Source organism: Ovis aries, chromosome 7 (assembly GCF_016772045.2).
Source record: "Ovis aries strain OAR_USU_Benz2616 breed Rambouillet chromosome 7, ARS-UI_Ramb_v3.0, whole genome shotgun sequence".
In the NCBI taxonomy this organism is placed as follows: Eukaryota; Metazoa; Chordata; class Mammalia; order Artiodactyla; family Bovidae; genus Ovis; species Ovis aries.
In genome coordinates this window covers 71,032,746-71,046,660 of record NC_056060.1, presented here as the reverse complement: position 1 = coordinate 71,046,660, position 13,915 = coordinate 71,032,746, and the positions used below count along the sequence as shown (strand labels likewise).

Here is a 13,915-nt window from a genome sequence, read left to right as displayed (position 1 = left end):
AGGTGTGGGGGGCAGGCTAGATGTAAGAAGTCATGAGGAGGACTCCAAGAGCATTTAGAATACTTTTTTCTTTTAGCCATGTGATGGTTACACAGATATTCACTTTGTAATAATTCACTAAGCTATATGGTTTGGTTCCGTGCACTTCTGTATATTTGCATTACATTTCACCAAACAAAAGGTTGTAAAAAAGAGAGGAAGGGAAGAAGAAAGAAAATAAATAACAAGGTCACAACACTATCTGGAAAGATATCTAATATATTAAGCTAAATACTAAGGTCAAATGAAATGTAAGCACACAAAAAGGTGCTCAACAACATTAGTCATCAGGGAAATGCAAATTAAAAACCATGAGATACCACTATACACCTGTTTAGAATGCCTACAATACTAAAATTCTTAATGCTGAGGATGCACAGCAACTGTATACTCAATGTTGACAGGAATGCAAATTGACACAGGCACTTTAAAAAACAGTTTGGAAATTTTCTACAAAGCTAAATATATCTTTCTAATATATAAATCATCAATCTCCTTCTTAGTAGTATTTACCCACAACAAATTAAAACTTACCTACACAACTGTAAGCAAATACTTACAGCAGTCTGGTTGATAATCATAACTAAGGAAACAACTCACATGAAAGAATTTTGAGGAGTGATGGAATTGCTCTACATTATGATTTTACGATCGCTATACTGTTCTGCATCTGGCAAGATCCTATACATCACAAAGAATGACCTTTGTTGTATGTAAATTTAAAAAATAAATTGCAAAAAACTGTAGAACAAAATACTATGGTCAAAGCAATGCCACAGATTTCCAGGATATCAATATGCCAAATTTATCATAAAATTGCCCAAAATTCAAGAATCCTAAAAATATATATTACTTAATTATATAATGTACAGAGATTATAATTCACTTAGACATTTAAATTATAGTAACAACAAAAAGCATTACTTGTAAAATGACTGTTGCACTTGGTTTAGTATTTTATATACATATTTTAATCATCCAAATAATCATAGTGAAGTCGCTCAGTCGTGTCTGACTCTTTGCGACCCCATGGACTGTAGCCTACCAACCTCCTCAGTCAATGGAATTTTCCAGGCAAGAGTACTAAAGTGGGTTGCCATTTCCTTCTCCAGGGGATCTTCCCAACCCAGGGATCGAACTCGGATCTCCTACATTGCAGGCAGATGCTTTATCCTCTGAGCCACCAGGGAAGCCCCCCTACATTATGTAAAGATATGCTCAAACTTCCTACATTTGTAAGCTTAAAATAGATCATGAATATTTTCTATTTTTCAGGTGCCCACATAACCACAATTATACAAAACAAAGTTAAAATATACAACTTCTGTCCTCAAGGTGTTTATAAATCTAATTAGCTGGCAAACATATGACAAACAAAGTAGGCAATTTTAAAACTCAAAAACAATAGCTGAGTAGTAGAAACATGGTTAGTGTGAGTACCTTATACTAACAAAATAATTCTAATTGCTTCCTCCCATCCCTTGTATCATCACTGTCATTCATTTCACTTATATATAAAGACATGTGTGTGAATAAGTATACATGTGTATATACACATATACAAACATAAGCAAACATAGTCAAACAGTGTTACTATTATTTTAAACTGTTATCTGTTAGAGCAATTAAGCACAAGAAAAATAAAAGTTTTATTTTATCTTCATTCTTTTCTTCTGCAATGCTTTTTCTTCTGGATTTCTCATCTATAGCATCTTCCTGGCCTCTAAAGAACCTTTTTTAACATTTCTTGCAAAAATGATCCACTGGCAAAAAATTCTGTTTTTCTCTGATGATCTTTACTTCTCCTTTACTTCTAAAGTATAATTTTACACAGTACATTATTCTAGGCTGGTGGCTTTTTTCTCTCAATACCTTAAATATTTCATTCCACTCTCTTGTTTGCATGATTTCTGAGGAAAAGCCAGATATATCTTTGCTCCTTTATAGGAGGAGCTTCCTCAGGAGTTTTTTTTCCCTTTATCTTCAATTTTCTATAATTTGAAAATCATATCCCTAGGTATAAGGATTTTTTTTTTTTTTTTTTTTTTTTTGCCATTTATCCTACTTGATGTTCTCTGAGCTCTCCGGGTCTTTGGTTTGGTATCTGATGTTGATTTAGGAAAATTCTCAGTTGTTATAGTTTCAAATATGTCTTCGGTTCCTCTCTCTCTTCTCTGGTATTGCCAGAATGCTTGTGTTGTACCTTTTGTGGTCAACCCACAGTCCTTGCAATATTCTGTTCTGGGCTTTTATTCCCCCTGGGCTTTTTCTCTTTGGTTTCCAGTTTTCGAGAATTCTACTTATATATCCTCTTGCTCAAAGACTTTCCTCATGCATGTCCAATCTACTAAGAAGCCATCAAAAGCACTCTTTACTTCTGTTAGAGTTTCTTTTTTCTCTAGCATTTATTTTCAGTTCTTTCTTAGAATTTCCATCTCTCTGCTTATATTGCCCACCTGTTCTTGCATGTTTTCTACTTTATCCATTAGCACTCTTAGCATATTAATCACAGTTGTTTCAAATTCCCAGTCTGATAATTCCAACTCCCCTGTCATATCTAATTCTCATGCTTGCTCTGTCTCTTCCAACTGTGTCTTCCGCCTTTTAGTGTATCTTGCAATTTTTTTTTTTCCTTGACAGTCAGACATGACACACTGGGTAAAACAAACTGGTGTAAACAGGTCTTTAGATATGTAAAGTATCAGTGAAAAAGTTGGCTTAAAGCTCAACATTCAGAAAACTAAGATAATGGCATCCGGTCCCAGTTTGCTCCTTGGAAGAAAAGCTATGACAAACCTAGTCAGCATATTAAAAAGCAGAGACATTACTTTACCAACAAAGGTCCATCTAGTCAAGGCTATAGTTTTTCCAGTAGTCATGTATGGATGTAAAAGTTGGACCACAAAGAAAGTTGAGCGCTGAAGAACTGATGCTTTTGAACTGTGGTGCTGGAGAAGACTTGAGAGTCCCTTGGACTGCAAGGAGATCCAACTAGCTCATTCTAAAGGAAATCAGTCCTGAATATTCATTGGAAGGACTGATGCTGAAGCTGAAACTCTGGCCACCTGATGCGAAGAACGCACTCATTGGAAAAGACCCTGATGATGGGAAAGATTGAAGGCAGGAGCAGAAGGGACGACAGAGGATGAGATGGTTGGATGGCATCACTGACTCAATGGACATGAGTTTGAGCAGGCTCCAGGAGTTGGTGAATAGACAGGGAGGCCTGGCAGGCTGCAGTCCATGGGGTCGCAAAGCGTTGGACACAACTGAGCGACTCTGCATTCAGATGCTTGCATCTTTCCTTTTCTCCTTTGTTTTCCGTTTCTCTTCTTTTCACAGCTATTTGTAAGGCCTCCCCAGACAGCCATTTTGCTTTCTTGCATTTCTTTTCCATGGGGATGGTCTTGATCCCTGTCTCCTGTACAATGTCACGAATATGCAGATGACACCACCTCTATGGCAGAAAGTGAAGAGGAACTAAAAGCCTCTTGATGAAAGTGAAAGAGGAGAGTGAAAAAGTTGGCTTAAAGCTCAACATTCAGAAAACGAAGATCATGGCATCTGGTCCCATCACTTCATGGCAAATAGATGGGGAAACAGTGGAAACTGTCAGATTTTATTTTCAGGGACTCCAAAATCACTGCAGATGGTGACTGCAGCCATGAAATTAAAAGACACTTACTCCTTGGAAGGAAAGTTATGACCAACCTAGACAGCATACTAAAAAGCAATACTAAAGGCTATGGTTTTTGCAGTGGTCATGTATGGATGTGAGAGTTGGACTGTGAAGAAAGCTGAGTGCTGAAGAATTGACGCTTTTGAACTGTGGTGTTGGAGAAGACTCTTGAAAGAGTCCCTTGGACTGCAAGGAGATCCAACCAGTCCATTCTAAAGGAGATCAACCCTGGGTGTTCTTTGGAAGGAATAATGCTAAAGCTAAAACTCCAGTACTTTGGCCACCTCATGCAGAGTTGACTCATTGGAAAAGACTCTGATGCTGGGAGGGATGGGGGACAGGAGGAGAAGGGGACAACAGAGGATGAGATGGCTGGATGGCATCACTGACTCAATGGATGTGAGTCTGAGTGAACTCCGGGAGTTGGTGATAGACAGGGAGGCCAGGCATGCTGCAATTCATGGGGTCGCAAAGAGTCGGACACGGCTGAGCGACTGAACTGAACTGAACTGAGCGACTGAACTGAACTGACAGTATCAAGGATGATAGATCCTAGTCCTATAATAAGGTCTCAGTCTTTTAGAAAGCTTATGATTCTGGACTGTGAACGTCACACACACTTCTCAATCTCCCTGCCATCAGGTGGGGCAGGATGGTTAGAGTGAACTGAAGTTGTATATTTCCCTTCTTCAACATTTAAGACTGGAGCAGTTATAGTTGGGTATTTCCCTTCACCCACATCAGTTCAGTTCAGTTCAGTTCAGTCGCTCAGTCATGTCCGACTCTGCAACCCCATGAATTGCAGCACGCCAGGCCTCCTTGTTCATTACCATCTCCTTGAGTTCACTCAAACTCACGTCCATCGAGTCGGTGATGCCATCCTGCTAGGCTCTGATAAAACTCAGTTAGACTCTGGTAAAATAGTTTATCCTAGAGGGCAAATCTTGTTAGGAAGAACAGAATGTTCTGGCACATCTTAAAATGGTTCCCCTCTTTTCCTTCATCTGTCAAAAGCATGAGGGGATTTTTCTGATATACACTGAGAGAATCTGGTTGAGACACAACAGGTAAGACTCACAAAAAGTGTGGGGCCTCTGATGATTCATTTCCCCTGGAGTTTTTAACTCTTACAGTTGCCCATACTGAGCCTTCAGTAATTTATGAACCAACTCAGGTTTCCCTACACCAGCACTGGTTCCCAGCAAGGCTGCTGTTCTGGTGAGCTGTGATTCACTGCAGTCTCTATTAGTCTCTTCAATTTTAAGGGTAGTGGCTTGCTTTGCGACCTCCCTGTACTAAAAAAAAAATGTTGATTTTTCAGTGGGTTTTAAGTTTTATTTGTTGTCAGGTTGGAAAGGCAATTTCCAAGCTTCTCACATGCCATACCAGAAACCAGAAGTCTGCATTTTAAGAAATGTTTTTCTATACCACAAGCTTAAAAACTTACAGAGTAATAAAACACATGCAAATTCAATATCATATAGAACAAAACTGTGTTGCATACTCTGTAAATTACTATTTTTCACTTTCTTCTTATACTGCATGTATTTTTATTTCTAGTCATGTAGCCTAGATCAGATACATCTTAAATAGTTGAATCTTCCAGTTTATCTGTAAAAATCAATATAAAGTTATAAAGTATAATACTTGACATATATGTTCCTAATAAACAATAAAATACTGCTTACCATTTTGATGCCTGTGGAAAACGTCCCTGGTTTTACAGGTTTAGGTTTTTCAATTTGCATTTCCAATTGGGTAGATCTATCTTTATGCTGAGCCAGAAGTAGAGCAACGGGGAGATCAGAACTCTCCTGTAAGAGAAGTTAAAGAGCAGTGTGAAAGTTAAAAAGAAAAAACTAAAGAGCAACCAGTCTTTTATTTTAAATTATACCTTTCCATAAGCACTTGATGTCAACCTAAATATTCACTTTATGGAGAACACTTTACAAAAAACTTTAACATTCCATAATAAGAAAAGGCTGTTTTAGACTCATAAATCAAAATAACCTACAAAAATGGATTTTTATAAAATCCACATTAAAGACAATATAATAGGGTCTTATTTCATCTAGTGAAACCAACCATATATTTATTAAAATAAAAAAAATTAGAAGCTAATCACAAAGAGAGTAGTACAAAGTACTATAACCTAGATCAGATGTTTATCTAAGACACATTCTTTTAACCAGTGAATTCAGACTGGCTTGAAATTGTTTCCCATTAGATTTCACCTGAGGCCGTTTGGAAATGATCCTTGTTCTGTTTCTGTACAATGGAATGATTGTTAAGTACAACCAAAAGTACATTTATTTTCTCCTTTATTACTCACTTTTATAAATTAAGTCTAAATTTTTTAATTAGCAAAATAATAGTAAACATTTTTAATATCTTATATTGATACTAAAACAGGGCCACTATCTATACAAATCTGCATACACACATATTAATAACATCATCAAATAACTAACTCTTATACATAAACTGTTATTTATCCTATTTAAAATGAAGTCTTCTTACATGTTTAAAGTGCTACACAGCTAAGATCTAAACTAAATGTATCCAAGGCATTTTCCCTTCTGAGATGTCAGTTAAATAAGAACACAGAAACACATGCAGAAGGAAACCAGGAAGGAAGGAGATCATACACAAAGAGACACACTGCTCTCTATATCAGTAAACAGAAAGAAAGGTACAAATACATTTCTATCTCCTATACCAAGGTGACCTATGAAAATAAAGTCATCAAATGGTCTAACAGATTTTTAAAATAGTAACTACCCAGAGTTTAATCCTGAAAAAACCATGTTGTTAAACATTCTGTAATATAAAAGTGAAGATATAGTAGAACCTATTTTCTTTCCAAATCCAACAACTTAATATTTTGGGGCACAAATATGGCTAACGAATATATTTAAAAGACTTGTTTAAAGGTTATAGCACAGAAGAAATTCAAATAACAAGCCAATTGTTTCAACAGCATCATCCTAGAATAAATCTGTTTTTCAAAACTTTGCAACAGAAGTGGTTTGCAAAAGCAAATGTTTTAAAGGTGAAAACTTTCAAAAGTAAATGGAAAAACATAAATTTTATTTATAATGCAGAACTCTATTAACCAGCAAAATTCTTGAGACTTGGTTTTAGCAATAATGAAGGAGAATGAATAAAATTCTAGAAGAATATACTTGAATACCTCTCATATATTCTACAACAAAGCGTTAGTAATACATTAATCATAGTATTAGGACTTTCCTGGTGGCTTGGAAAGTATGGCATTACTGTGAATTCCTGCAGCTATTTGAGATTTCCATTAGGAATTTTGTAATAAAATGTCAACTTAAAGGACATTTTAAATGGGCAGTGGCCCAAAGTATCTTTTAAAATCTCTTACTATCTTTTCACATGTAAAAACTAACGGAAGAAAAGTAAATTTTCTTGGCTAAAAAGCTAAATCATTGCTTCCTAATTAATACTCTAAGTGAATTCAAATTCCATTCCTAGTACTTACTCTAAAAAGTAAAAGTTCTTACATAAAAGCAAAACAATATGTGCACTTCAAAAAAAGTTGCTAATCAACACTATGCCTGTTTTAATTCTGGTTTCACTTTCCTATAAAAGAACCAGAATATTAAAATGTATTGGTAAAACAGCTGAAATTTAATAAAAATAAGTATTCTAGAAATCTAAAACTAATTTTGATACAAAGGCAATATAATTTACTTCAAATCTGCTAATACTCTACTTTAGCAATCAAAACTTTGGAACCTGAAAATCTTATAAATGTTAAGAAAGAAATAAGTAGGAGTCTGCACATCAACAAAATCTATAGAGTAAAATAAATTATGGGAAACATACATGCTCTTAGGAATACAGAGAATGCAGATTCAGCCTCTCAAGTTATTGGGTTGGCCAAAAAGTTTGTTTGGGCTCTCCTGCAGTATCTTATGGAAAAACCCAAATGAACTTTTTGGCCAACCCAATATTTCATTCTTAGCTTTCCATTTTTACCCTGAAAGGTTCCCTAAGCTATTTAATAGCCTGAAGGTACAATGCTCAATATTTAAAGAAATTCTAATTAAGACTACCTGTAATACTTATTAAAAGCTTTATAATAACCATTTTGAAAGATTATTTTAACTGACTTTGAGCAAGCCATCTGGCAAACAATATTCTAATAAAAATGAGCTACTGCATTTGACAATATTAGCCCTAGCAAAATTTAAGACATAATCTGAAGAGAATTTTCTAACAAGAATATAAAAATATTTAATAAGTCAGGACCTGTTTAAAAATCTTTTTTCAAATAGCTTTTAGAAAAAAAAAAACAAACACCTGAATTTACAGTTAGGATTAAATAAATGAACTTTTTAGGCAACATTTTAAGTCATAAAGATTAAGACCATAACATTAAAATTTTGTCACACAGAGTATAATGTAATGTCAATACTTTTTTAAAAGGTTAAAAAGTGACTTTTAGCATAAGGACCAAAAACAGGAGAAGAAAAACTAATAAGGAGTACTTGTACTAGTTGTCTAAATTAGATCCAGAGAATCATTTTAAGATTTAAGCTACTAGATGTATTTATAATGCAGTCTTTCTAAATAAAATTTAACATACGAACATACATAGAAAAAATACAATGCATTCTTTTACATACTTAATAAAATTCAGGAAAATAAAAAGAAAGTTAATGAAATCTTTCAACTAGTCAACAAGGATGAAATGGATGTTAACATTTTAACAAAAATATTTTAATAAATATTAAAAAGTTAAAGTAACAATCTTTAAAAATAAATTTGAAAATGAAAACCAGAAATTCAAATTGAATTGGTATTCAAACCAATCTGTTGTAATTAATTGTTCTAATGAATACAGTAAATTGTTAAAGATTATTTAACCACTATGTTACATGATCTAAACAGTGAGGAAAGTATGCACAGTAATGACTTGCAGGTGAGGAAAACAGGAAGGGGAGGGCAGTGCTTAACAAAAACCAATATTAACTCCAGATTATACACGATGTACAACACTGGCAGTTGCAGCTCAAAAGCCAAAAACAGCTCAATGAGGCACCAAAATTTCATGCTAAAAGACTAAAGATAAAAAGAATATACAAAGATAATTGCTGTGCAAAACTAGCTAATCTCAAAATTAAAACTAAAATTTCTCAATAAATGGAACATTTTTAGAAAGTTAGAATGTGTATTTGTCTTAAATCTAAGTTCAGTATTTGGAATTAATGTATAGAGGAAAGCATTAATAATGTACAAAGGAAAGAAAATCATGTTCCTCTTTATATAAAATGATGAGAGAAAGAACATTTCAAAAAAAAAACCTGTAACAAGAAGCTTTATGAATTCATTCTTTAAAGTTTTTAATGTCTGACAGGCGACATGTCCACAAAAAATGTAAAACATAATATGTATCATTTAAAGTGTTAAAGCCACAACTTCCACTTGATAGTTTCAAAAAAATTAATGGAAGTTACTAACAACAACAAAAAAATCTTCCATGCTATACATTGCTATTTTCATTTTTTTGCTTTGGACTACACTGTGTGTTTTGTGGGATCTCAGTTCCTGATCAGGTACTGAACCGGGGCCATGACACTCAAAGTGCCGAATCCTAACCATTTAGACCACCAGGGAATTCCTTGTCCTCATTTTTAGAACCAAATTTATGCTCCACTCATACAAAGCAGATAGGTTTTATGATAAGCATTTACTGTCTAAGCTTCACTAAAGGTCCTTACTTTTTCATCTACTTCTAATTTATTAGGTTGGTGCAAAACAGTTTTATACTGTTCAATTTGTTGTCTAATACTGGAATACACCTTTAAATAAATTTAGTTATGTTATACATCATTTTAATGTGCATTTCTCACTTTATATTTTTTGTTAATCACATTACTTGCTGTTTATTTTATATTTATTTTAGTCTACAGAAACGACATTAAACAAAAAGAAAATTTGAGCAACTTTTTTTATTTTAGTTCAAAATGGGTTGTAAAGCAGCAGAGACAACTTACAACATTAACAACGCATCTGACCCAGGAACTGCTAACAAATATACAGTGTAGTGGTGGTTCAAGAAGTTTCGCAAAGGAGAGGAGAGACTTGAAGATGAGGAGTACAGTGGCCAGCTATCAGAAGTTAACAATAACCAAGAGCATCATCAAAGCTGATCCTCTTATAACTACATGAGACGTTGCCAAAGAACTCAATGTTGACCATGTTATGGTTGTTCAGCATTTGAAGCAATTTGGAAAGGTGAAAAAGCTTGATAAGTGAGTGTCTCATAAGCTGACCAAAAAAAATTTTTTTAAATGTCATTTTGACATGTCATTTTCTCTTATTCTACACAACAGCAATGAACCATTTCTCCATTGGATTGTGATGTGAGAGGAAAAGTGGATTTTATCCAACAACCAGTGATGACCAGCTCAGCGGCTGGACCAAGAAGCAGCTACAAAGCACTTCCCAAAGCCAAAACTTGCACCAAAAAAGGTCATGGTCACTGGAGGTCTGCTGCCAGTATGATCCACACACTACAGCTTTCTGAATCCTGGTGAAACCATTATATCAGAGAAGTATGTTGAGCAAATTGATGATATGCACTAAAAATTGTAATGCCTGCAGCCAGCACTGGTCTACAGAATGAGTCCAATTCTCCACCACAACACCCCACCACCATGTCATACAACCAAAGTTTCAAAAGTTGAACGAATTGGGCTACAAAGTTTTGCCTCGTCCACCACATTCACCTCACCTCTCACCAACTGACTACAATTTCTTCAAACATCTTGACAATTTTTTGCAGGGAAGAACACTTCCACAACCAGCAGGAGGCAGAAAATGATTTCCAAGAGTTCATCAAATCCTGAAGCAGGGATTTTTATGCTACAGGAATAAACAAACTTAATTCTCGTTGGCAAAGATGTGTTGATTGTAATGGCTCATATTTTGATTAATAAAGATGTGTTTGAGCCTAGTTAAAATGATTTAAAATTCATGGTCTGAAACCATAAATACTTTTGTATCAAAGTCATAAATAATCTTGCTTTCTCTTTTTATTCCTGGTTATATGGCTTAAATGCTTTTAGGGCAAAAGCACGGTAGAAAAATATGCACATACACATTCACCTGGTCACAGAATAACAAACTGCATAACAACTAGTAGACTGAAGAGTTAAGTATGTTAACAACACATGGAAATTAATTACGTAGCTAGAAAGGGGAAAGGAAGAATGTAGAAAGCCTTTACTGGAAAAGACAATTTCCATGTTGCAATTTCATCAGTATTACATTGGTTTATAAGCATCAAATAATATTCTCAAATCCATGAAACATTTCATAAACCTTGGTTGTAATCCCTGCTATTATCTAGTAATGTTGACTACTTGGGGAACTAACAACTAGAAAACACCAATAACTTGCAAGACATTACCATTTCTTTCAAATGTATTTTCCCCATGCAAAAATATAAAATACAGTTCTCACAGAGTAACCAGTCACTAAAACTTCAGCATGAAGCCAAAATACTTGAAAATGAGCTAGTTCTTAGAAAATCAGTATCAATCAGGAGAACAGTGCTCTGAAAACATTTTAGTCAGTAAGCTTAGAAACACATCAACACCCTATTAATAGTAAACTGGTTTATGTTAATTATAGTATTGCTGTTATCTGAAAATAAAATGGATATTAACAAACATTTAAAAAAATAAATAAATAGGGGCTTCCTTGAAGGTTGAGTGGTTAAGAATCTGCCTCCCATGCAAGGGACAAGGGCTCAATCTCTGACATGCTACAGAACAAGAAGGCCCGTGTGCCACAATTACTGAAGCCTGTGAGCCTACAGCCAGTGCTATGCAACAAGAAGCCACTGTGACAAGAAGCCCATGCACCACAATGAAGAGCAGCCTCCACTTGTCAGAACTAGAGAAAGCCCACATGAGGCAACCAACATGCAGTACAGCCAATACATAAATCAATATTTAAAATAAATAAATAAAATAAAGGGATAAAGGTGAATACATGAGCACAAACTATAGAAATGCCAATTGAATACCATCACCCAGCATAAGAGGAAAGATAAACCCTGAAGACAAATGTTTTTATCACAATCAACATTAATACATACCAGTTCATCTAAAAAAGCCTGCTTATTCTTCCTTTTGAGAATCTGCTGCATTTGTTCTTCTTTTTGTATAAATAGTCTTCTTTGTTCATTTTCCTGTCGTTCTACTTCTAAAGCTTCTTCCAATTCCTCCTGTTCCCGAGTCTGAAACAGTAACATTCATATATGACATGAAATAAATATAGTAACCAAAACTAAGTCTATACCATACTCCATACTACCTTTTTTCGAAGCATAAATTGCACTAGTCACTAATTGTTTAATAATGCAGCAGCAGCTCCACTTTAAAAGAACTAATTTTCTTTCATGCAGACATGTTACCATTAAAGAGAATGACATCTAGCACTAAATGAAATCTAAACAAAGTATACTTATCCCAGCTGCAGAAATGTGGAAGCTGCTTAAGAAGACTTTATTTAAGAAATTTAACAAAGAAAGCAAAACAAAAACCCAACAACAAAGAGATCATCTCCATATAGAACTGTTAATTGAAACACTCCATATAAAAGACTGGTTCATTTAACAGAAACAATTTTCAAAATACGTAAGATACTGAAAAAGTTATCATAGTACTTAACTTCTTTATTCCAAGTTAAATAAGTCTTTCTGATGCTTGAGTTCCAAATAGCATTCATTTAAGGTAAGTTATGAAAAACTGAAGTTATTTTCTAACACAAGGATATAAATTTCAAGGGCCTTCTCTGTGGACTAAAAAATTCAAAATCCAAAGCTAATATATAGAGAGACTGAACTACAGTCCTACATTACTTCCCTTTTATGAAGTTCCTTAGAAATATCAAATACTTCCAGACTCTGAAATTTATTCCAACCCTAAGTCCTATTTAAAAGCAGTATTATATCGTTCTTCAAGTCTTATGAACGAGAAATATAGTAATACCTGAATGGCTTTATTTTAAATCCTGACTGTTGCTCTTAAAAATGCAATGCTGCTGCTAAGTCACTTCAGTCGTGTCTGACTCTGTGCGACCCCACAGACGGCAGCCCACCAGGATTCCCCCGTCCCTGGGATTTCTCCAGGCAAGAACACTGGAGTGGGTTGCCATTTCCTTCTCCAATGCATGAAAGTGAAAAGTGAAAGTGAAGTCGCTCAGTCGTATCTGACTCTTAGCAACCCCATGGACCGCAGCCTACCAGGCTCCTCCATCAAAGTACTGGAGTGGGGTGCCAATGCCATACCTTTTTTAAATTCAACATAATATTGAGAATTTATGGCACCTTGAGGCAAATACAGAATAGAGGAAGAGAGTATGTTTTGGAATCACTAACATGAATTAACAGAGACCTCACAGAAAAGTATATTTTTATGTAAAATACTATTTACATATTATTAATCTCTGTTAAGATTATATCAATTCAGAACTTAGATAAACTCCCAGAAATAAACAAGTTTCCCAAATGAAAACATATTTCCCTTATAATTCAAACTCAGTATATCCAAAATTAAGTTTAGCATTTGGTTTCCCAAAGCTGATCACCCTCCTGTATTCCTGATTTCTGCTAATTGCACGCCCATCTTTCAGTCAACTCAAGTTGAAACCTCAAAGTCATCTTTATTACTCTCTCCCTCAACCCCAGCCCCCTTAAATTAAGTCAGCTGCTAAGTTCTAGTAGCATTTCTCCCCTATAATTTTAAAAACTTCTATTACTGAGATTGCTATTCTAACTAAGGCAACCAGTGGAGAAGAAAATTCAAACTTGATCAAGACAAACTACTAGGAATAAATGCACAAAGTTATGGGGTAAGATATGAAGGCTGGAAAAGTGAATTACTAGACTATAGGTCCATAAGCAGAAAAAGATGTCTCACAATAAAACAGTGTCATATCAGCAATAAGTTGAATAAGTGATAGGTTTACACAGAGTATGGTGGGAGACAAAATTAATAGAGTGGTTAATTCCCCGTGCTATGATGGAGGACAGGTAGAGCTAGAAAAGATTTCACAGAGTGTTACGGGTTGAATGTGTGCCCCCAAATACATGTTGAAGTTCTTAACCCATGGTAACCATAAATGTGACCTTATTTGGAAACAGGGTCTTTG

The 13,915-nt window shown here is 34.8% G+C and overlaps 1 protein-coding gene across 7 annotated transcripts in view; it reads right to left on the bottom strand.

Annotated features, from left to right (window-relative positions):
* The window catches only part of MNAT1 (MNAT1 component of CDK activating kinase), a 221,178-nt gene that overhangs the window by 133,864 nt on the left and 73,399 nt on the right, over positions 1-13,915 (bottom strand). For all 7 annotated transcript variants that reach the window (XR_006060529.1, XR_006060530.2, XM_004010698.5 and 4 more), the window contains exons 5-6: positions 11,859-11,999; positions 5,407-5,532 (exon numbers count right to left, since the gene is read on the bottom strand). Coding sequence is in view for 5 of the 7 variants with exons in the window: in XM_004010698.5 (XP_004010747.1) it covers positions 5,407-5,532; positions 11,859-11,999 (267 nt within the window). In the remaining 2 variants the exon portion in view is untranslated. The remainder of the gene's footprint in view (positions 1-5,406; positions 5,533-11,858; positions 12,000-13,915) is intronic.